Genomic DNA, 23,473 nt, shown 5'->3' on the forward strand with positions numbered 1-23,473 from the left:
ATGAGAGGAACACGCGTTATATTTACATTTAAACATCAATGAAAGACGTGTGTGAGGTAAGACGAGTGTGAACTTGTTGGTTTTATCTCATCTGTCATGTTCGTCTGCCGTCATGCTAATGCTATATGCTAATTATAGGAACGGCTTCCAGAAAGAATTAACAGACGTGAAATAATCACGATAATAGCAAAACTGTACATTTAATCATTGCAGATCCGTGAGAATTAGATGTTAGTGTTGAAAAATGGTGACATTAATGAAGCTGTCAGTGAGCTGCGGCTAACCGGAGCTCGCGCTCTGAAGAGACTCACTGGAATGAAAAAAGTCAACTTTCTCGCACACAAACAAACAAATGGTTAAAGGTTCAAGAGATCAATATCTAAAACAATGACCAGTTGAAATATTATTGAAAAGAGTTAAAAGCTTTAGAGTTGACGTGACGTGACTGATATCACGTGAGTGACACTCCGCTGACTGACACATCACACTCCAGATGTGACTGAGAACATACGTGTGTTACTTTTGTTGTGTTTGCACAGTGCATCGATGTATATTGTGTCTCAAGGTTTGATGAAGTGACCATATTTATAAAGTTGTCAGTGTCTGTCTGTCTGTCAGTTAAGTTGTTGTAAGTCTGATATGAGACCTAATCACACTTATTGTTTTCTTATTCAAATCTTAATGCATTGAGGAGACTCGCATCACTACAAGTACGTCAGACTCCCTTGTGAATTACAGATGTGATGAAGAGAAGGTTTGGGTTATGTTGGTTATTTTGACTAATGATGGTCATCTTTCACCAATTCTGTTCTGGTTCAGGGCGTCATCATCCTGAAGCTCAAGTGTGCCAAGAACAATGAACCTCCACCAGGTTCTGACAGGGGCCGTCAACCCCGGAGACAACAGCTTCTCTGTCGGCGGTATAAACAACCAGCCCTTCACGGTAAACACAAGACACTCATTGAAGTACATTTGTATGTATTTGGCAGAGGCTTTTAACCAAAGCGACTCTCAAAGTGTATCGTCTATTGAGGCCTGCTTGATAAGCTATGGAAACACTTTGTGTTTATGTGAAGATGGAGGGGTTGACACACTGTCGAACTGAGATGTGTGTCTGGGGATATCACTGCTCTCTTTCCAGTGATTATGTTCACATGTCGTGTGCTGTTGTGACAGGCGTACGCCTCGGGCTGTGACGTGGTCATTCTGGGCAGTGATTTTGAGAGGATCCAGATTATCCCAGGAGCCAAACATGGGAACATTCAGGTGGGCTGTGTGGACTGTTCACTGCAGCGAGGTCAGGTGAGAAACACACTCAGACCTGAGAAGCTCGAGGTTTACAGAAACGTGTTGTGCATTATTAAACTTTGTGCATTATTGTAGATACACTCACATCACTCACTGCTGTACTCACTCTTGACTAGCCAAGAATAGCAGCATTGTTGGATGATTCAGCGCTGTGAATCAAAACTTGTCTGTTTTTGCATCGACAGATCGCGGCATCTTACGGAAACATTATTTGCGTGTTCGAGCCTGTAGAGGTCGGTCCACGAGGAAAAGCACAGGTGCGTGTCTTCTTTTCTTTTCAATCTTTCATAAAGTCTTGATGAAGTTCTAGCTTCACCCAATTGCTGTTTTCCCTGCTTATAACATTTCTCTTTTGTCCGATATCGATCAAAAAATAAGACCAAAGTAGACCTAAATAGTTTCAACGAATGAAACTTCCTAAATAACAAGTAATAAGCTCTCCCTCGTATTCATAAAGTCAGTAAGCGCAGCTGTGACGTGTAAGAGGAGATCTGGTCCTCCCGGCTGAGTCTGGTTTCCCCCGAGTGTTTTTTCTCCATGTATTTCATTGGAGTTTCATTGGAGTTTGGGCTCCTCTCCACAGGGTCGTGTTGTGCTCACCGGGAGACTGCTGATATTACTTACTAGAAAGAATTTGCTTGTTCTATAAACACCATGTTCTGTACTGTGTTTGACCTTTGGTGTTTCATTTGCTCCTGTAAACAAGCTTTGGAACAATCCACATTGTGTAAAGCGCTATATAAATCAAATTGAATTGAAAAGTTCTGTCACTGCCTGTTGTTTTCTGTTAAACAGAAGCTGAATTATCACTGGCAGAAGAGCGGTCAGTTTGCTGTGCAGTCAGTGGCACACATCTTGACCTGGCATCCAACAGGTACATCAAAACCTGTGACGTCTGTCTGACTCCTGTCAGAGGTCAGTGGCTCATCTTTCTCTTGTCTCCTGACTCTTTACAGGTACTTGTCTGTTGACCGGCTCATCATCTCTTCAGTTGTGGTGTAAGCTGCACATCAGTCCAGATGCTGAAGAGGAGCAACAGGCGGCGGCTTCTGACCCTCAGAGCTCGTGGAGTTGTGTTTGGCAATGCAAGTCAGTATTAATCTTAAGATCCTCTGCTTTTTTTCCTCAAACGACTCGTCAACAGATGCAGTGACATCTCACTCTTCTGAAATGTTGCAGGACAGCCGCGTCGACACATTTCATCCAGTTTTCTCCAGATGGAGAGTTTTTTGCCACTGCTGGAAAGGTCTGTGCTGCATGTGTCTTTGTTTTTGACCACTGTAAATATAGACATGTACACAGACATGTGTGTTGAACGAAATGATAAATCCACGTGTTGCCAGTCTGGAATCACAGGAAGTGAAGTTGTGCATTAGTTTGGTCTTCTTCCTGAGGGATTTTCTGCTTGCAGGACGACTGTTTAGTGAAAGTGTGGTACAGCTCCAGCAGATGGCAGGTTGACGTTACTAAACTGATCACTGGGGCAGAGATCAACTTCTCCTTCATTTACCTGGCTCACCCTCGCTCCGTCACCGGTTTCACCTGGAGGAAGACCAGCAAGTACATGCCCAGGTGATGGGAGGAATCATGGAAGGTGATGAAAATATGAGCTTGGAGGACTTGACCGAGCAACGTGTGTTTTTTTCTAGAGGTGCGGTGTGTAATGTTCTGCTGACCTGCTGTAAGGACAGTGTGTGTCGACTCTGGGCCGAGACGCTGTTGCCCAGTGACTGTCTTCTGTCTGGACACAGCAGACACAGCAATATGAACAGTGATGTAAAGAAATCCTCCAGCAACAGCGGCGCACACAACCCGCTGGAGGTGAGATCATGCCGGCCCATCTGAGAGTAGTCAAGGCCCGGTCATTCCATGTCAGGAACCCTGTTTTTGTTTTACAATGAATTTAATTATGTGTCTCGGTTGACCTGTGGTTAGTTTGACACAGAATGACCTTTTAGTGAATGTGGGGTTTTCTGTACATTATAAATGTTTGAGAGAATACATCATCATCATCATCATCATCGTCCTGAAGAACATTATTTGTGGTTTCAGCTGAACCTGAAGCACTCATGGAGAGAGCAGGTGAGAGGTTTGTCTCAGCTGTCGTACACAGGCCCTCTGCCTCAACAGCAGAACAAACATTACAGCCACCGAACCAACATCCTACACGCCAACTCTCTCTGTCACTTTCACATCGCTGCCAGCATTAACCCAGCCACAGGTAACACACACAAACACACTCACACACTGACACACACTCACATGCACACAGTGAAACACAGTTACATGCACACACAGTGAGACACACATTAACACACACTCACACACTCAATAAGAAATATAAGACATTATTCACTGAAGATCTGCTTTCGTGCATCACCTTGACGTTTGTCATTTGCTAGAAAACAACACAAGCGTTATTATCATTAGTGTTTAGAAATGTCATGTTTGTGTGAACCGAGCCTTTCAAACGAAGATTTGTGTGCAGACATCCCTCTGCTGCCCTCCATCTCATCTATGAGCGGCTCTGAGGAGGAACCGGGTGGCACCTTCACCGTTCACTGGCTGAACAACAAAGAGCTGAACCTGACGCTGAACATGGAGGTGTTTCTTCAGCAGCTCAGGAGCAGCGTCGAGCAGAATGGTAAAGTCTCCGCCTGACAGGACGCTGTTATATTCCATTGAGGTCACTCAAGTTTAATGAATCTCTCTGTAGACGCAGACGAGGATGGGGACAGCGCGGGCGAATCGGCCTCTCTTCCTGCGGCTGCTGTAGATCATCAGGTGGACGTGCTGCTGAGTAACTGGAACAAAGCTGCAGATATGCTCTTCAGCATTCACCCGATGGACGGATCGCTGCTGGTGTGGAACGTCGACTGGTTGGATGAATACCAGCCCGGCATGTTCCGACAGGCGCAGGTTTCTCGCTGCATTAATCATTTGAATTATATTCTTCCTGTAGTGTTAGTGATCTCTCGTGAATGTTAGCACACCGTTAACTCCTTCTATGTTTCCAGGTTTCCTTCGTGTCACGAATTCCTGTTGCCTTCCCCACCGGGGACGCCAACTCACTCAGTCGCAGCGTTGTGATGTACGCCTGCAACAAAAACGTGGACCTGGCCATTCAGCACGGACGTCATCGGCCCGCTGGTCTGCCCCAGTCCACCTCCGTTCTGATCGGCCTGGGTCAGAACAAACCCGCCTCCAACAACATGCGTCTCAGCATCTTCACCCCCAGCGTCCTGATGATCTCCAAACACGCTGATGGCTCCCTTAACCAATGGGCCGTCAGCTTTGCGGAGGACTCCGCCTTCTCGACGGTGCTCAGCGTCTCTCATAAATCACGATACTGTGGCCATCGCTTTCACCTCAACGATCTGGCCTGTCACTCTCTGCTGCCTCTGCTGCTCACCACCTCACACCACAATGCCCTAAAGACACCTGACGAGGGCGCTGGACCGCCGCAGCCCTCCGGCCTCAGTGCCTCGTCTCACAGGAGCAGAACGTCATCGGGTGGCGTATCCCCCAACGCAATTTACAGCGAGTTGATCCTGTGGCGGGTGGATCCGGTAGGGCCGCTGTCGTTCTCGGGGGGCGTGTCAGAACTGGCCAGGATCAACTCGCTGCATGCGTCAGCGTTCTCAAATGTGGCCTGGCTACCCACGTTCATTCCCAGCAACTGCCTCGGTGAGGATGTCTTCCTCTGTGTCTAAAGCCACACCACACCATCAAGAGTTATGTCCATCCGTACGGCTCTGATTGGGTCATAATCCCAACTGTGTAATCACCGCTGCATAAGCGGATGTCAGGATCGAGTCATTCCGCTGTGTTTTTATTCACACGTCCTGATGCATCTGCACTGTTGTGTTCGTTTTAAAGCTATATTGTGCAAAAATGGATGTGCGATTATTATTAGGATTTCCTCCAACTTAACAGGTCACAGCGTGCCATATCGATGTTTTATGGGTCAGCAAAATGTGAAAATAAAAAGTCTAGTGTGACCGCGGAATTCTTTACAGCTGGTGTTCTATTGTGCAGTCAGTAATGCGAGCTAACTTTAGCCACGTTTCAACAGTATTCAAGTACGTGAATATGAACACGATTAAATTTAACATAAACCAAATTATTATTTGTTATTTAAACCTATAAAAAAACAAAGACTCATGTGAAGGGATACTTCACCTAAAAATGAATGAATGTGTGGAGATGGTGGTCTAGTGGGTTAAACCACTGAACTGGTAAATCAAAAGGTTGCTGGTTCGATCCCAGCAGCCACCACCAGTGTGTCCTTGAGCAAGACACTTTACTCCATGTTGCTCCAGGGGGATTGTCCCTGTAATAAGTGCACTGTAAGTCGCTTTGGATAAAAGCGTCTGCCAAATGACTAAATGTAAATGTAAATGAATGAGATTTTACAGTCCTGCAGATATCTTCCCGCGCGTTCAGCAAAACAAAGACATTTATACAGGATTGAAACAATCTAAGGGTGAGTAACTGATGAGACAATTTTCATTTTTGGGTGAAGTATCCCCTTCGTTTGAAGTGATGTCCTGGAAGATCTTCTTTTTAAATCTACCCCTCCAACCAAAAGAGAATCGAGACCCCCGACCCCTCAACGTGAACGCACTAAACTTATAATACTGCTTTTCTAAATGTCATAAAACAGCTTGAACAGGCGAGTTTGTGCAGAAAACTTTCCTGGTTTGTTGTGTTATTTGGACTAGTTGAGTCTGATGGTTTAAAATGGCAGAAACAGGGAAAAGCACTCTTGGGTTATTTGTGTCGGCTGTGCCGGTAAACATCAGCTGCATTGAATATTCATAAATGTGTATTCAGCGTTCATGAATATTTACTGTATATCTTCAAAAGTTTCATTGGTGAAGTCCAGCATGTTTTTCTGCTTGAAGCTAATGGGATGTTAGTGTCTGTTCATTTATATTTCATTTCTTCCCAAAGGTGCGTATGGCAACTCACCCAGTGCCTGTTTTGTAGCCAGTGACGGTCAATCGCTCAGACTCTATCAGGCTGTTATTGAGGCCAAAAAACTGCTGAGTGAACTCTCTAACCCTGACATCTCTGTAAGACACACACATGCACATACAATACAATACGATACAATACAATTCCATAAATGAGAATCATTCGTCATGTGATTGATTTTTCAGAAATATGTAGGAGAAGTTTTTAACATCATCAGTCAACAATCTACGGACAGACCGGGCTGCATCATTGAGCTGGATGCCATCACAGATTTTGTATGTATAAGATCCGCTAGAGAAGAGAAATATCAAGAGAGATGTTTTGATCTTGTGTTATTGGCTTTACAGCAGGGCAAACAGACGCAGCTCCTGCACGTGTTTGAGGAAGATCTGATCCTGGGAAATGAGAAATCAGATGATGGTTCGCAGGATTCTGGTACGGAGAGAATCTCTCTGATGTGATCGCAGCGCTCATCCTGTTCTGTGTCCATGTGAGTTCATGAGCTCTTGTTCTTCATTCAGATTCCAGCCGGACCGCCTTCTCCGCTCGATTCTTTCTGGTGGTGCTGGAGTTTTCTCACGGCGGCAGATCAATTCTACACATGTGGCATCTTCATCTAGAGGCTGATCCTGTCAATATGGGTTTGTAATGGATTTTAAGAGTGTAATGGAAGTTGAATTGAAAATTGCTTCTGTGTTCCAACAAAGTGAGATTTGTGTTAAAAGACCAGAAAGATATAGTAGACTGTAAAAATGTATCTGTTGATTCGTCGTCACGTTTGTTGATGTTGTTTCAGATCAAAGCCGTACTTCATCACCTGTGAACGGTTCACCGTTTGAGACGTTCAGCTCACCACAAACCCTGAGATCAAAGCTGAGCAAATCCAACCTTCAGAGCGCCTGTCACCTCACTCTTACAAACACTAAAGTCTTCTGTCAGGAGCTCCGTCTGCCGGAGGGTGTTGAGGTCATTCGTGTAACACCCGCTGCAGGTGAATTAAACGACAGATGATTGATCTCATTGAGTGTTTCAAAATCAGATCGGCTGACAAACCCTGTTCTGATTGCAGGTCACCTGAGCTCTTCGTCCTTGCAGCCAGCCGGACGGGCTCCGTATCTGCTGGCCACGTCCTGCTCGGATGGTGCCGTCAGATTCTGGAGGTGTAACTCTGTCTCTGAGCCCGAGACTCCCGAGAAAACATCATACGTGTGGGAGGAGTGGCCTCGGATTGTAGAGGAAGGGTTGGTCAACAGCAGCGCACTGAGTGTTTCTGGACAGCTCATGGACCTCAGCTGCTGTCACACCAGTAGAGTGGTGGTGGCACACAGGTCAGAGAGACCTTACGGTGGCACTGCTGAGCCCCTCGTGCACGTCAGCATATTCCAGTGTGAGTCCACAGGCGGATCTCAGTGGATCTTGGAACAAAAGCTGAAGATCAGCGCCTCTTATAGTCCAGATAGCAATGACTGTGACAAAAGCTTGATGGTACCCAGCTTCAGGGATTTATCCGTGCTCACTAGCGATTGTTTAGCTGTCGGCAGGAAACAGGTTCATTTGGACTGGGTTTCCAGAGAGGATGGTTCTCATATATTAACCGTGGGTCTGGGATCCAAACTTTACATGTACGGCATGCTCTCGGGAAAGCCTCCGGAGCTGGGACTCTCTGACAGCGGCCAGCAGCGCTGCTCCTCTCGTCTGGTTCTCCTGCGAGTCGTGGATTTGGTGTCATCCGTCGAGGGGTCGCTACCCATCCCCGTCTCTCTGTCTTGGGTGCGAGATGGCATCTTGGTGGTCGGGATGGAGTGCGAGATGCACGTGTACTCTCAATGGCAGCCTCCGGCCCAAGTCAAACCGGCCGTCACCACCGGAGAGAACAGCGTGGGCACGGGTAGCGTGACGTCACTTCCCGCCGCTGTGAAACAGGAGGGGCTCAGTCCCAATCCTCCTAAGAAGGGCCTCACCAGGTCAATGACTAGTTTGGCCCAGAAGCTGAGCGGAAAGAGAACCGTGTATGACCTGCCAGCAGAGCTGGAGGATTCTGGGTTATTTGAGGCAGCTCATCATCTCTTCCCCACTCTGGCCCAGTATCATCCAGTACAGCTTTTAGAACTCATGGACCTAGGCAAGATCAAACGGGCCAAAGCCATCCTGTCCCATCTGGTGAAGTGCATTGCTGGGGAGGTTGTGTCTCTGAAAGACACCCCAGTCAGCCACGAGCGGCGTCTGCGCTCTCTCACCATCAGTGCCAGCGGAAGCACCGCCAGAGACCCAAAGATGTTCAGCAAGAGCGAGAGCTCGGACTACACCGAGATCGACTCTATCCCCCCGCTACCCTTATACTCACTGTTGGCTGCCGACGAGGAGACTGCTCCCCGAACTGAAGAACGGGTCGACGGTGCTCCTACGTCCAGCCGAACGGACACCTACGATGAGCTCTTCCAAACCTCAGGTCTCAGCACCGACGAAGCGAATCCTTTTGGTGCTGACGAGGAGGACGGAAATGTCAAAGTCATTGATCTATCCAAGTACAGCCCCACATTCTTCGGTCCTGAGCATGCGCAGGTGTTATCCGGTCACCTGCTGCACTCAAGTCTGCCGGGTCTGACTCGGATGGAACAGATGTCTCTGATGGCTTTAGCGGACACTATCGCTTCCACCAGCACAGATATTGGAGAGAGTCAAGGGAAAGGCCGAGGTCATTACATCAGGAGCTCTCTCTGTTGAGTTGTTGATGAGTTTGAGAGATGTTTAAATGTTGTGTTGTCTTTATTCAGGTGGAGAGACGCTGGATGAATGTGGCCTGAAGTTTCTGCTGGCTGTACGTCTGCACACTTTCCTCCTGACGTCCTTACCTTCGGCTCATCGAGTTCAGCTGCTCCGTCAAGGTATTTCACATACTTACACTAGTGTCGGGTAAGTTAATTTGAATAACTCATTCATTACTAGTTACTGATTACATATTCAATAGTGTCATTAGATAACTGTACAAGTGACTCTCTCCAAAAAGTATTTAATGATTTATTACTCATTTCTTTCTATATCCTACATCAAGCTTGATTAGTTCAGTGATTCAATGATAGACATGAAACGGCTCTTTTAATTAATTCAAATAAATCATATTAAACTACATTAATTATTATTATTAACTGACCAAAGTATCACAAATGTAAGAATTACAAATTAAAGCAAAGATTTTAAAGTTAGACTTTAGACAACCATTGAGAGAGAGAGTTCTGCCAACGGAAGTCCAAAACGCTGGAGTCATGGAGCCTTCATATAGTTCCAGGAAGTTGTTTTCTCTTTAAATGCTTTATTTCTTCAATTTATTTATTCATTAAATGGCTTTGGTCTTTAAATGGGTTAAACATTTACCTCAGTTGGTCTGTTTAGTCACAGCTCCATGAGTATCTATTAACTTCCAGGAACTAATGAGAGCCTCTAAGAACTGCCATTGCTGTGAAAAAACTGTTCCATTGGAGTCAACGGAGTTGACGCGACTCTCTCTCTCAATGGCTCTGGTTACACCCAACACTATAACTCAACACAGATTAACTCCGTTGTTAAATCTAGTTTTTAAGACTTTGAAAGAATTTGACATATTTTAATTTCGACTGACCTGGACAAGAGTAATTATCTCTATATAGTGTTAGTCAGGCTTCCAGATGGCAGATGGTCCAGAATGCGGCTGCACACCTGTTGAATGGCACATGAAAGCGTAGACATATTACCCCTGTTCTTGCCTCTCTTCACTGGCTAGCGGTCCAATTTAGGATTCATTTAAAGATTTTAGTTTTTGACTTCAAATCTCTTGATGGTTTAGCCCCTAAATATTTGTCTGATTTGGCTAATCCGTATGCTCCACTAAGATCTCTTGGGTCTGCTGACCATTTGATTTTGGCTGCCTCTCGGGTTAAAGAGTACGTAGCATATGTTTTTAGGCCCTACTTTGGTTTATGGAGCGTCCAACAACAAGTTTATGTAAATACAATGTGTAAAAACACTATAATGTCGTAATAATAGGCAGTTATTCGTTCCATACTTCTTGACTGACTCTCAAATGATTCGTTCCGGGATTCCTCCGTCTAGGCCCCTCCTACCCGCTAACCTTGTGTCATGTGATTGGTCAGATGGTGTAGTCTGTTGTGATTGGTCAAACGCGTTCATCATTTGTTGCAAATGGAACGCCTTCCATCATTAGAGGATTACGGTTTACATGTGTTTGGATGTCATTAATATTATCTGTGTAGCTAGAGATGGCGGCGATTTTACCGTACCAGTTTGAGCCCGAGTCTGACGAGGAAGAAGACGCCAATCCACACAAACTCCACCACGACTGGAGCAGGATGTTTGTCAGTGGCAAGTGACAACTCTTGTCATAAACACTCCCAGTGTGACAACATTCATGTTGTGCTTTTGCTCATCAATGAATTTTTTTATTAAAATACTGTTAATACTTTAGTAATACTATTATTTCGTTGTAACTGTGCGTTGTCATGGTACATTTCAGCATTTCAGAAAGTCGACGTTATGAAAAATTATTGTAGTTTCACCAAAATATATCTATATAGGTGCACGTGCGGCAAATGTGTCAAAATGCAAAGTTAATAGCCAGATAAACAAACTGTAACACCCCTACATGCTAATGTTAGCGTTATATCCATTAGCTAAACACAGACATAAGGTACAAAAATATTTCTTGAAGTTAAGACAAAAATTAATAGTCACACTTACAGGTTGTGATTCAGTGGAGCTAACAGGTCCAAATAGAGTTGATATCGCCCCCTCTTTCAAGGATAGTCGTTTCACATACCCTGCAGTGAACGCGCCAAGATTATTAAACCAATCTTCGGTTAAATGATGCGCGCACAGTACAACTCTGTGGTTATACACCTTTGGTATCGTTTGAAAAATGAATTGTAACCATTTTTCCCTCAGACGTTCTTCCTTTAGTCGTTTAGACCGACAGTGTCACACAGTAGAACACAGACTCTAGACATGATACACACGCATCATGAACGAGCGACAGTGTTTGTGGGAGGAGAAATACGTTTTCCCGGCAGTCTCAGCAAAACGTAGGCGGGGACTATGTATAGTGACGTAGATATGCGGGTGAACTATTCCACGTTTCGTTTGTGTGATTCAGAGTCGACTCCCATTTTGACAAGCAAATAACTTTGTTATTTATTTACCTTTGGACTTACAACTTGGCAGACAGCTTACTTTCAAACAGGGCAACATAACTGACTGACTGAAATGTTATATTCAGGATCTCATGCTACGTACTCTTTAAGATAAAGAGTAGGGGTGACCGGGCATTTGCAGTGGTGGCCCTGAAGCTCTGGAACAGTTTGCCCTCTACATAAAACAGACCCAGACACTTGTTGTTTTATATTTAGTCTTTAAACTCACTTTTACAGTTTGGCATTTGACACTATGTGAGAGCTGCTTCATGTACTGATTTATTGTTTTTCTATTGACAGGTGTTATTATTGATCATTATATTCTCGTATGCATGTACAGCACTTTGTTAAACACGGGGTGATTTTAATGAAAGTGCTTTATAAATACACCTTGCTTGACTTGAACACTTTCACTTACACAAGAATGGGTTTAGGAAGGGTGAGATCCTTCAGCTGTGATGTAGTGAGTGCGTCTGATGTGTCTCTGTGTGGCTCGTCAGGATTATCCACCTGTCATTATGCCTGGGCGTTTCACTCTGAGGCCGAGGAGGAACTTCTGCACACACTTCCAGCTCTACAGAGAGAAGATCCCACATGGCCGGAGATGAGAGCGATGGGTGTGGGCTGGTGGCTCAGGAGCACTAATAAACTGCGCAAATGCATTGAGAAGGTTTGAGAAAGAGGTCCTGTCTTCTGCATGTGTGTGCATGTGTGTGGGAAGGGTAAACCATATGGTATGAGGACAAAATGTCCCCACAAAGATTGCATGATATGGTCCCCATGAGGAAACAAGAAAAATAAATCATAATTAACTTTTTTGAAATTTAAAAGAGCAGAAAGTGTTGTGTGATTGTTAGCTTTAGGGGTTAGCTTTTATGATGTCTATGGAATGTTCCCACTAAACATGGAAACCCAACATGTGTGTGTGTGTGTGTTTACAGTAGATTTCTATGGAGACTGGTGTGTGAGAATAATGAATCCATCTTTATATTCACATTTAGGTTCATTCACACGAATGTTTTGTGTGTGTTTGGTTTGACATGTATGGGTTACAGTTCACATGTAGTTATGTTAGTTAGTAAACAAGCGTGCTTTTGATGAATGTCTGTAGGATTTCTGACAGTATTGAAGGAAGATGACAGCGTGCTGTGAAATATATACATTAGAGATTGTAGGTTGCATTTATAATTTTAAACTCTGTTTCCTACACCAGAGTTTTGTTTCATAATCTTTGATCTTTCACCAGGTGGCTAAAGCTTCATATCAGAGGAACAACGACCCTTTAGATGCAGCTTTGTTTTATCTGGCCATGAAGAAGAAAACTGTTGTTTGGGGACTCTACAGGTAACACTCACACGCGCACATACGTGTTGTGTAGACTTGTGTAATTTGACCAAAGCGTCTTAATAAATGAATGGTCATGTAGCTCAGTGGTTGGAGCATACGCCAAGGTCATGGGTTTGTTCCCAGGGACAAAGTGTATAGAATAATGAAATGTAAATTGCTTTGGATAAAAGCGAAATTCCAAATGCGTAAATGTAATGAATATATAAAGAGTTTGGTTCTAAAATGAGACGAGTCTGTGAAAGAAATTATTTAAAATCATGTTTTTTATTGTGAATTCCAATGAATATCAATCAAATTACAGTTGGTTTGTTTTGATTAAAGGCATAATAACTAAATACAGCTAACTGACACAATACAAACATTTTTTAAAGAGAGTTATCTCGTTCTGGAAGCAAACTCTTCATATGTAAATGTATGCTAAAGAAAGGGGCGAAGCCAAGCAGCATCTGTTTTCTGAGATCTTGTGTGTGTCTGTTAAAGAGCTCAGCATAATGTGAAGATGACAGCGTTCTTCAGTAATAACTTCAGTGAGGATCGCTGGAGAAAGGCAGCGTTAAAGAACGCTTTCTCTCTGCTGGGTAAACAACGCTTCCAACATTCTGCCGCTTTCTTTATGCTGGCTGGATCCCTGAAAGACGCTGTGGAGGTATGACATACTTCTCTGTGTTTGTCATGTGGATTTCTCTTTAAACATGCGTGTTGTCATGAGATGTGTCGTCACACCAACAGGTTTGTATAGAGAAGATGCAGGACCTTCAGCTGGCTCTGGTCATCTGTCGCCTGTACGAGTCTGAGTTTGAGACGTCCGCCACTTACAAACGGATCCTCCAGAGACATGTCCTTGGTCACGAGCAGCAGATCCCGGCCCATCAGGATCCCTTCTTACGCAGTATGGCACACTGGGTGTTAGAGGACTACAGCTGGGCTCTGGACACTCTTCTTGAACAGCCTCATGTTCACACAGATATATCAGATCACGGTGAGAGAAAACAGGCTTTGTTGTGTCTGCTCTGCTTTTATACGGTTTGGACCAATGAACAGCACCTGCATGCTTACCCTGAATATGAAAAGAAGTGTGAGAGCCTCGGTTCAGAGATGTTATTTTCCTTGTGGTTTCAGAGACGGCAGCCACCTCTCCCTGTAATCCTGACGTGTTTAACTTCTACACGTTCCTCCGGGTTCATCCGTTGCTGCTCCGCCGTCACCTGGGCTCCTCAGATCAAGCTAAAGTGGCTTTGACGGCCGAGGGCCGCGTCAGCGACTCCATCAGTCTGATGGAAAGAAGACTGTTCTTCACCGCTGCTCACGCACACTTACAGGCCGGCTGTCCCATGCTGGCTTTAGAAGTCCTCTCCAAAATGCCAAAGGTTATTAAACGGGCCAAGACGCTCCTCAGCCGTGAGAATCCGTCTCCATCATTGAAGGAGAAAGCTAAAGATCTGTCCGGTGTTCTGATGAACGGCTTTGAGTCTGATTCTCTGTCTTCTCCTGGAGAGATGAGTCAGTCTGATTCTCTGCTCAGTCTTGACTGGAGTCAGCCGTCCATCACCCTGCAGGATGAACCTCTGGAGCTCAAGTGGGACAGTGACAAAGACGACTCGGAGGACGAGGAGTCTGGACTGGCCATGAAGACCATCCAGCCAGAGAACAGCAGCGTCCCTCCAGACACGCCCTCCTCGGGCACAGAGGACACAACCCACGAGTCGCTCGGCGAGGACATTCTGGCCGCCCGGCTGAAGTTCAGCTCCTGTCTGAAGATTCTCACCACAGAGTTACGGACGCTGTCCACGGGCTACGAGCTGGACGGAGGGAAACTGCGTCATCAGTTGTGTCACTGGCTGGAGCGGGGGGTGGCGGCCCTGCAGAGGTGCTGCGGTTATAACCCGTTACTACAGCGACTGTCTGAAGGCATCTCTGCGGATCTGAGTCAGGTGGGCACCGGAGACGGTCCAGAGGTCCGGGGTGGAGACGTGCAGCACAGACGCAGACTCTGGCTTCAGAGGAACCAGCCGTTGCTGCGGATCTTCCTCAGTTACTGCGGCCTGCACGGCTCTCACGGCGCAGGACTGGCGTCTGTCAGAATGGAGCTGATTCTCTTACTGCAGGAGTCTCAGCAGGTGATCTGTCTCTTTACTTTACTCGTGAGTAGGGCTGCACGCTCATGGGTAAAATCATAATAACCAATATTTGGTCTGTTCACAATTTTTTACTGTCACATCGGAATGAAGCCTTGTTATCCATTTTTGATTTCTTGCTTTTTATTATTATAAATCTTTATTATTGGTCACCCTTCATGGTTGTCTGTGTGTTTTGGAAAAAGTCACCATGAAAGCAAACAAGTGTTTTACAGCGTGCTGCAGTGATTATTATCAATGATTTTTTCGTGTACACCATTATTATTTTTTTATTAATTTGCACTTGTAATTTTAATCAAAAACATGAAGCTTCCCCTCTCAACATCAACTCTTCACCACATGACGTCAGAAACAAAAAAGATGTAGAAACTAGACTGACCGCTCAATGGCCAGGCATTTCCGCCCTCTCTTCTAGGCCTATTTTACAACAAATAAAACACAGCCCCGCATCACATTTTTCTCATTCCAGGAGGCGTTAGGGTCAATCGCAAATTCTGTTTCATGGTGACTTAAAAATCGTAGAAATGCAGTGAAAGAATGTTGTGCTTTTTAAATGTCAGTTTAAAAGACACGAGCTTAGTGAGGATTTTTTGACCTTATCTGGAGATTTGTTCTTGCTTTTAAAACATTGTCATCACAAGGGTCCTTCTCAGTTGATTGTGATGGTTCTCAGGATTAATCCTGCAGCTCTACTGGTGAGCTGGTGACCCTCAGACACTTGGGTGACAGAATTGATCTGCTGTTTAAATGTTTGCTTATGTTTTTCTGATGATGTCTGGATGTGTTTGTCATCAATCAGGACGTCACTCAGCAGCACACATCAGTTCCTCTGCTGCTGGCATGGACCGCTCACTCCAAAACCGTGGTGGCAAATCCCATAGTGCACCTGAGCAATCTGACTCATGATATCCTGCACACCATCAACGCTCTGGACTCTCCTCCACAGCCGGATGTGGTGGACAACAAGGTACCATAGAGATGTGTGACGGCGAGAATGTGATTGTTGTGACGTGTGTCTCCCGTCATCATGTGTTTGTGTGCCCTGTCAGATTTATGTGATCCACACGCTGGCAGCGTCTCTCTCAGCCTGCATCTATCAGTGTCTGTGTGACGGACACAATTACACGTGAGTTTCACTCTCACACACAGATCTCCTGTTTCTCCTGTCTTTGTGTTGATTGATCATCACGTCTCTTTTTCTCTTCAGTCATGTGAATCCGTTCACGGGCATCGTCTACCAGAGCCTCCTGCTTACCCATCAGCCCCCTGTGAGGAGCGTGAGCATGGAGGAAACCGTCCTGCCCAATACCTCACCTGCGCAGTGGCCCGGTAACACCCGGCATCTCTCTGAACACACGCACACGCATGCACAAATGCACACACACACATGTTGGTATTGGTGGTTTACAGGGACATTTCAAAAACGTTGAAACGTACGGTATTTTATAGTGCCCTAACTGTATATTCTATCCCCTAACCATAAGAGCCATTCAAACGTTTTGGATTTTCTACAATACATATTTTAGTATGTTTATTTTACGTTTTGAATCACCAGGACATCGGTATGTCCTCATAATGTAGGGGGCGTGGCCAAACACATGAATAAACACCGCATTGTTAAGTCCTATAATGAAGGTCAAACCAGTGAACACACACACAGACACGCAAACAGATGTACACACACACACAGACACGCACACACAGACACGCAAACAGATGTACACACACACACGCACACACATGCACACACAGACACGCAAACAGATGTACACACACACACACACATACAGACATACACAAACACACACACGCATACACACACACAGACACACACACACACACACACACACACACATACAGACATACACACACACACGCATACACAGACACAAACACAGACTCACATCAGTAAATGATCTCTGCAGGTATCGCTGCTCTCATTCCACTGCTGAACGCTTTAGGAGATGAGAATCAGGCCGGTCTGCCCGTGCTTCTGTGCGAGATCCTCACCGCCGTCTTCCTCAGTCTGTTTGTTCACGGTCTGGCCACTCACTCCACCCATCAGCTCTTCAGGATCGTAGCTCATCCGCTCAACAGCAGACTCTGGGTGGCTGTGTTTGGAGGTGGTGTTTGTGTTCCTGTGGTGCAGACGTCCAGCTCAGCGTCAGGTCTCTACTTTTATCTGTCATCTCTCCTCTACAGCTCGAATACAGAACTTGTGTTACAAACATGACACTTTTCATGAAACACATGCACAGGTGCGTTACAGGAGCAGTGATGTCATGTGATGTGATGTTGTGTGCTTGTGTGTTAGTGGAAGATGCAGAAGGTAAGCAGAGGCGTGTCAGGCTTCAGTCCTCACAGAGTCATTCCAGAGATGTTCCTGACAGAGCCGTGACTGAGCAGGAGCCGTCCGGTTCTAAAGAACGCTTCGTGCCGCCCGAACTCAGTATCTGGGATTACTTCATGGCGAAGGTCTGTGTTTGTGTTTAGAGTTTCTATCTTTCTATACAGATGTGTGTGTGTGAATGCCTGTGTGTGTTTTTCTTCCATGAAGCCGTACGTGCCTCCATCTGCCAGTGGAGAGGAATATGATTCTGAGGGAAGCCAAGGCAGTGAGGATGAGGAGGAGGATGATTATGAAGATGATGATGTTTTTCATCACAACTCTCCTCATGAGGAACACTCCAACAGTAACTCATACAGGTGGGTCTCAGTCACTGCGGTCACATGATATCCCACCCACTGATGATGTCATGTTGTTCATGTTGTCATCTTTAAGAATGGTCTGTAAACACATCTCTTCTTCAGCACCTGACCCATTAGTTCTGACTTCTATCTCTTTTCTACTCTTTCTATCTTTAAAAAAACTAAACACCTTAGCTCTGTATACTGCAGTGGGCTACGAGACCAGTTTAACTGCACTTCTGCTTTTTGTTGTCCTTATGTTGTGCCAATTGTTTACCTCATTTGTAAGTGACTTTGGATCAAAGCATCTGCTGAATGACTCAATGTAAATGTTGTTCCCGTGCAGCTGGTGCTTGATGCGATTGACCATGGTGCAGAAGGTTCTGTTGAACCTCAAGAGCTTCTACCCAGCAGCCGGTCATGACCTCTTAGGTAAACGCGCTCACACTTCATCACGTAGAAAAGCGTCTGCTGCAGGAATAATGTGAGAGTGTTTGTGATGTGTGTCAGATCTGCCCGTGTGTTCTCCGCTGTGTCACGCGGCTCTGAAGACCCTGCAGCGCTGGGAGCAGCTGTTGTTGAAGAGGTTGGAGATTTTTGGTGGTCCTCCATCACAGTACATCTCCACACAGCTACAGGACGAGAGCATGTCGTCTGGACCGGCTCTTCTGAGGCACAAAGCCCTGCTGGAGCCCGCCAATACACCTTTCAAGTAAAACCAAGACCAACATGTGCTTGTGTGTGTGTGTGGTTTGTGAAGGAAGAACTAGGGATGCACTGATAGGATTTCGATACCGATTTTAACTCACAACTATCGGCCGATTCTGATACTGATATGGGTCAATTGCACACAGTACTACACAATATTAGACTTCAATTAATTTGACTGAACATGAATTGGATCCATTTAACATTTCAAGAGAGCCACAAGTGTAAATGTGCCTAAATTTAAGTTCAGATAAAAATACAATAAGACAACATGACAATCTTCAAAGGTGATTTTTGCTATACGTTATTTATTTTATTAAAAACAGTAACTCAAATTTGATTTAAAATGGATTATTTCTTTAATATATTTAAATCCGTCTTATTTTTTTCCTAAATTTCCTTTTTTCAAGATTCTATGTTTTCTTTTTTTTTGGTGTTTAAATGTTAATATGAACCAGTATCTTACATCTTATGTTTTTGTATTTTACTGTTTGAAGTCTACTTACATTTAATTACTAGTTTTGTACATTTTTAAATGAAAAATTTTTCATTCTCAAATGAAATGGTAAAGTGTGCCTGAGGTAAAGTCGCTGATTCACTTTTGTGTTCACGTCCACCAGATGCTAAAAGAACACAAACCCACACCTCTCATTCACACACACAACAAGCAGATCACATATTTCAACACCAGATGAATAATTATTAGCACTAGTCAGAGCACACTTTGAATTTCATAAGCTGTTCACTGATACTTTCCGGCATCACGGAAATCAAAGGGCCCTAATAAACCATCTGTATCTGCCTTTTAAATGCTATTGCTGATGGTGTTAAATTAATCCAATATCGGCTGATTCATCGGTGCATCCATAGAAAGCTCTTCTGATGGAGTCTAATGTTCCGTCTCAGGTCTCGGAGGCGCTCAGCTCTGCCCGTCAGACGTCTGTGGCAGTTTCTGGTTAAACAGGAAGAGGTTCAGGAAACCTTCATCCGTAACATCTTCACCAAGAAACGAGATCAGGATGAGGTATTGGTGTCACACACATTGTCAGTGTCTGCTTCTTTACTTTAATAACCCCCGTCTGCATTGCTGGTGTGTTTTATCTCTGGTGATCTCGTCTCTGTGTGTTGAATAATTCACGCATGTGATGAAATTAAGTTTGTGTTGTCATGTGTTAACTCTCTGATGTGTGGGATTGATCTGCATGTGTCATGATAAATCAGGAGACTGACAGTCTGAACCATTCTGTGGTGCTGGAGCCCAACCAACAGCAGGTATCAGCTGAACGTCTCTCTCCGTCAACTCACATTTCATCATTCAGTCACTTCCTGACGCATAACGCCTCACATTTTTTACCTTTCCTTGTCATTATACACCTGATCTGCAGTCAGAATCTATGATGTCACAGCGAGTCTTGTTTCTCACGCAGATCGAGGGCAGTCTGGGCAGCCCCGGGGCCAAAGCTCGCATCATCCACAAAGAGTCTGACCTTATCACCGCCTTCGCCATCAATAAAGTGAGCTGCTGTTCTTCTGTCGGCTTCCTGTGGCTGAGCTGAAATCTCATCAGCGTCTCGCTGTTTTTCAGGCCAATCGCAACTGTTTAGTGATCGCCTCCACTCAGGAGATCCAGGAGCTGGACGTCTCCGCCATCCTGGCCACTCAGATCCTGACGTGGATTGACGATGAGGCAGAGATGGAGGTCAAAGGGTGAGATGATGCTGGTGTCAGGTGCGTTGTGAATGTGTTCAGTGCCGTTTCTCTGATGGCAACTCCACCGTTGTTTGACAGGAACGATGATTTTCTGGTGGTCCATGCTCGTGATGACTTCACCGCTTTGCACGGCACCACGCCCTACACGCACAGCAGCCCCGGGACGCCCATCAACATGCCCTGGCTGGGCGGCGTGCAGACGGGTCGAGGAGCGGCTGTGGTGAGACTCTTCACCTGTGACATCCAACACACCTGAAAGATCTCAGACACATTGACTTGCTTTTGTTTCTTCAAGCAGCTCATCAAAAGAAACATCAGTAATGTGAGACGGATGACGTCACACCCCACCCTCCCCTACTGTGAGTACCCCCCACCCTCTGTCCTCTCATTGGCTGTCATAAAACAGGTCCTCTGATGACTCGTGTGTGTGTGTGTGTGTGTAGATCTGACCGGAGCTCAGGACGGAAGTGTGAGGATGTTTGAGTGGGGTCATTCACAGCAGATCACCTGCTTCAGAAGTCCTGGAAACTGCAGAGTCACAAGAATCCGCTTTAATTTTCAGGGGAACAAGGTAAACCAAATCTGTGTTTGTGTAGTTTGTGTCAAAGTGTGGGTTTGTGTAGTTTATGTTGAAGTGTGTGTGTGTGTGTGTAGTTTGGGATTGTAGATGCAGACGGAGCTTTGAGTCTGTGGCAGACCAGCACCGGTGGAAACACACCCAAACCATTTCTGGTAAATGTGTGTTTTATTCTCTTGTGCACCAACATGATGTGTGTGTGTGGGAAGATATTCAAATCAGCTGCTGTAGAGACAAGAACATTATGACCGAAACAAAGAGCCCATCGTTGTGTGAAGAGCGTGAGGTATCTTTTGTAAGATCAGTCTGATGGTTTAGTCGAGTCTCTCACATGTGTGACGTTTGTTTTGTTTTTCACGCAGACACTTCAGTGTCATAATAAAACTGCCAATGATTTTGCTTTCGTGGGATCATCATCTCTCATCGCCACAGCAGGCCTGTCGACCGACAACAGGTAGAGAGAGCAACACAAACACACACTTTAGATCTTCATAGAGCCAATACACAACATGTTCTCTTTATTCTCTCATCAGAAATGTTTGTCTGTGGGACACACTGGTCACACCAGCTAACAGTCTGGTGCAGGGTAAGACACACACACACACACACACACACATCAGCCCGTGTGAATGAATCGAAGTTAATCTTGCGTGTGATTTCAGCGTTCAGCTGTCATGAGTCCGGCGCTACCGTTCTGGCTTTAGCCTCCAAACAGCAGCTGTTGATCAGTGGAGGCCGGAGGGGTTGGATCAGTGTTCTGGACCTCAGTCAGAAGATTCACAGACAGAGTTTCCAGGCTCACGATTCTCCTGTCAAAGCTTTGGCTGTGGACTCCGCAGAGGAAAGATTCATCAGCGGATCGGCTGAAGGAAACATCAAGGTCAGAGAAAGCTTGACATTTAACTGCTGCTCTGTGAATTGTTAAAAAGAAACGATAAAAGACGAAAGTTCAATGAGAACTAATATTGAAGAGAGACATTTCTATGATCTGTCTACATTTAAGAGTCCTTTAAAGTCTCTCATGTGAGTCTTTCTTCAGTGGAACACAAAAGGAGATTTTGATACAATAGAAATCAATAAGGCTCAATGTTGTTTGTTTATCAACATTCTTCAAAATATCATTTTGTGTGTTCTGTGGAGGAAAGAAACGCGTACAGGTTTGATTAAATGGTGAAAGATTTCTCAATTTTTGCCCCTTTAATACATTTGAACTCTTTTATTGAACCATTTTATTGAAACTAATAAAGAGATCATCATGGTTATTATCACAAAATTAATATGCGACTCATTTCACCAAAATTTATATTTTTAATGAAATGAATGAAATAAAAATGAGGGGTACTTTATAAACTACAGAGCTCTTTCTGTAATCATGTGTAACACTGTACATATTGAAGAGAATATGATTGTAATGTTGTGTGTGTGTGCATGTTTGTCAGGTGTGGAGCATGTCCACTCAGAGTCTGTTACAAACCTTCACCAACGAACACGCCAGACAGTCCATCTTCCGCAACCTCGGCATGGGTGTCATGCAGATCGAAACCGACCCGGCCAATCACGTCTTCTCCTGTGGGGCGGACGGAACCATGAAGATGCGAGTCCTGCCCGACGACAGCGCCATCAAAACTCATGTGAAGTTTATTATGTAGCACACTCTTAATCTTTGCACACGGTAAGAGAAGCAATATGAGAGACTCGGACATCACTGCTCCAACTCTCAGCCAATCCCCAATAATCCAGAGAATCTGTTTGTCTGATCTCAGTCCGCGTCTGGACAGGCTTACTGAAGCACATTTCTATAGCGAGTTATATAAAGATATATATTTATCAGTAAAGCCTTAACTAGCCAAACTCTTGCTAAGCAGTGTTGTGATAGTGCTCTAATAGTGATAAGTGTCCTTATATTTCTACCTAACATCCCCATCTCTCATCGCTGGTGCTCACCAGACATTCATTCCTTGATTTAAGTTACTGAAGTGGCTTTAAACATAAACTTCCTGTTAAACTACGTGTGGTAGTTTCTGTGTTGTACAAATATGAATAATAATAATAATAGTATTGGGAAGGTATTGTATATTACTAGAATAAACAGTATTTAGTTTAGAGAGCTCATGAACACAGATCAGTGTCCTCAGTCAGAACAACACAAGCAGATACACCTGCGGTTAAATCACTTCCTGCTTCTGTGTTCTGAGCTGAAACATATCATTCCACAGAATAAACCCTTAGACTTGAGCTTCTGTCTGTCAGATGAGAGAGAGAGAGAGAGAGAGAGAGCGAGCAGATGAGCACAGGTGGAGGAATGAATGAATGGATGATTGACAGATGCAGCACAATGATTCATTATTAGTTTAGAGATTGTAAATATGTTCATGTCATTTGATTTCAGAGTGAAGATTACAGGTTCTTTTATTATGGGTTGTAAATATGTCAAAGAAGATTTATTGAGTCTATGATTAAATGATTCTGTAAAGAAAATATCTGCGTTAAATATTAAGAAATATTTATAATCACCAAGAGCTCTGCAGAATATTGTTCAGGGCTTTTTCTTATTTTACCTCCAACCGATCGACCCCGAGCACAAACTCTGAAACTTGTGTTCCTCATGTGAGATTTTAGATGATGAAGGTCATTTCTCTCAGAGTTCAGTTGATTTATTTTACTCTTGAAAAACGTGTAAGAATCTGAAGTGAAACAAGGATGATATGTAGACGATCCTTTAACCTCAAATGTGAATAAACTCAAATCAATTTAATTTTATAATGACTGTAAATCAGACTGTATAGTATACAGACACATCATGACAAATAAATCCATGTAAATGCTTTTTCAGTCTTTTT

General features: G+C 44.5%; 1 protein-coding gene across 1 annotated transcript in view; it reads left to right on the forward strand.

Moving 5' to 3' along the window:
* dmxl1 (Dmx-like 1) overlaps positions 1-23,460 on the forward strand; it is a 23,544-nt gene extending 84 nt beyond the window's left edge. Inside the window, exons 1-45 of the mRNA XM_056729636.1 lie at positions 1-56; positions 820-943; positions 1,177-1,302; positions 1,494-1,565; positions 2,104-2,182; positions 2,265-2,397; positions 2,488-2,554; positions 2,720-2,880; positions 2,958-3,129; positions 3,361-3,529; positions 3,797-3,952; positions 4,025-4,227; positions 4,326-4,995; positions 6,265-6,386; positions 6,474-6,563; positions 6,636-6,723; positions 6,810-6,929; positions 7,085-7,279; positions 7,358-8,983; positions 9,063-9,173; positions 11,969-12,138; positions 12,715-12,812; positions 13,296-13,461; positions 13,545-13,794; positions 13,935-14,932; positions 15,750-15,917; positions 16,000-16,076; positions 16,158-16,279; positions 16,876-17,118; positions 17,265-17,425; positions 17,508-17,656; positions 17,985-18,070; positions 18,149-18,350; positions 19,253-19,370; positions 19,568-19,618; positions 19,774-19,860; positions 19,932-20,053; positions 20,135-20,276; positions 20,355-20,415; positions 20,500-20,627; positions 20,711-20,788; positions 20,996-21,087; positions 21,167-21,219; positions 21,296-21,513; positions 22,073-23,460. The exon at positions 1-56 is cut by the window's left edge and continues 84 nt beyond it. Of these exons, the coding sequence (XP_056585614.1) occupies positions 857-943; positions 1,177-1,302; positions 1,494-1,565; positions 2,104-2,182; positions 2,265-2,397; positions 2,488-2,554; positions 2,720-2,880; positions 2,958-3,129; positions 3,361-3,529; positions 3,797-3,952; positions 4,025-4,227; positions 4,326-4,995; positions 6,265-6,386; positions 6,474-6,563; positions 6,636-6,723; positions 6,810-6,929; positions 7,085-7,279; positions 7,358-8,983; positions 9,063-9,173; positions 11,969-12,138; positions 12,715-12,812; positions 13,296-13,461; positions 13,545-13,794; positions 13,935-14,932; positions 15,750-15,917; positions 16,000-16,076; positions 16,158-16,279; positions 16,876-17,118; positions 17,265-17,425; positions 17,508-17,656; positions 17,985-18,070; positions 18,149-18,350; positions 19,253-19,370; positions 19,568-19,618; positions 19,774-19,860; positions 19,932-20,053; positions 20,135-20,276; positions 20,355-20,415; positions 20,500-20,627; positions 20,711-20,788; positions 20,996-21,087; positions 21,167-21,219; positions 21,296-21,513; positions 22,073-22,282 (8,697 nt within the window). The 5' untranslated portion in view covers positions 1-56; positions 820-856 and the 3' untranslated portion in view covers positions 22,283-23,460. The remainder of the gene's footprint in view (positions 57-819; positions 944-1,176; positions 1,303-1,493; positions 1,566-2,103; positions 2,183-2,264; positions 2,398-2,487; positions 2,555-2,719; positions 2,881-2,957; positions 3,130-3,360; positions 3,530-3,796; positions 3,953-4,024; positions 4,228-4,325; positions 4,996-6,264; positions 6,387-6,473; positions 6,564-6,635; positions 6,724-6,809; positions 6,930-7,084; positions 7,280-7,357; positions 8,984-9,062; positions 9,174-11,968; positions 12,139-12,714; positions 12,813-13,295; positions 13,462-13,544; positions 13,795-13,934; positions 14,933-15,749; positions 15,918-15,999; positions 16,077-16,157; positions 16,280-16,875; positions 17,119-17,264; positions 17,426-17,507; positions 17,657-17,984; positions 18,071-18,148; positions 18,351-19,252; positions 19,371-19,567; positions 19,619-19,773; positions 19,861-19,931; positions 20,054-20,134; positions 20,277-20,354; positions 20,416-20,499; positions 20,628-20,710; positions 20,789-20,995; positions 21,088-21,166; positions 21,220-21,295; positions 21,514-22,072) is intronic.
* Positions 23,461-23,473: the final 13 nt, after the last annotated feature.

This window comes from Triplophysa dalaica, chromosome 18, assembly GCF_015846415.1.
Source record: "Triplophysa dalaica isolate WHDGS20190420 chromosome 18, ASM1584641v1, whole genome shotgun sequence".
NCBI lineage: Eukaryota > Metazoa > Chordata > Actinopteri > Cypriniformes > Nemacheilidae > Triplophysa > Triplophysa dalaica.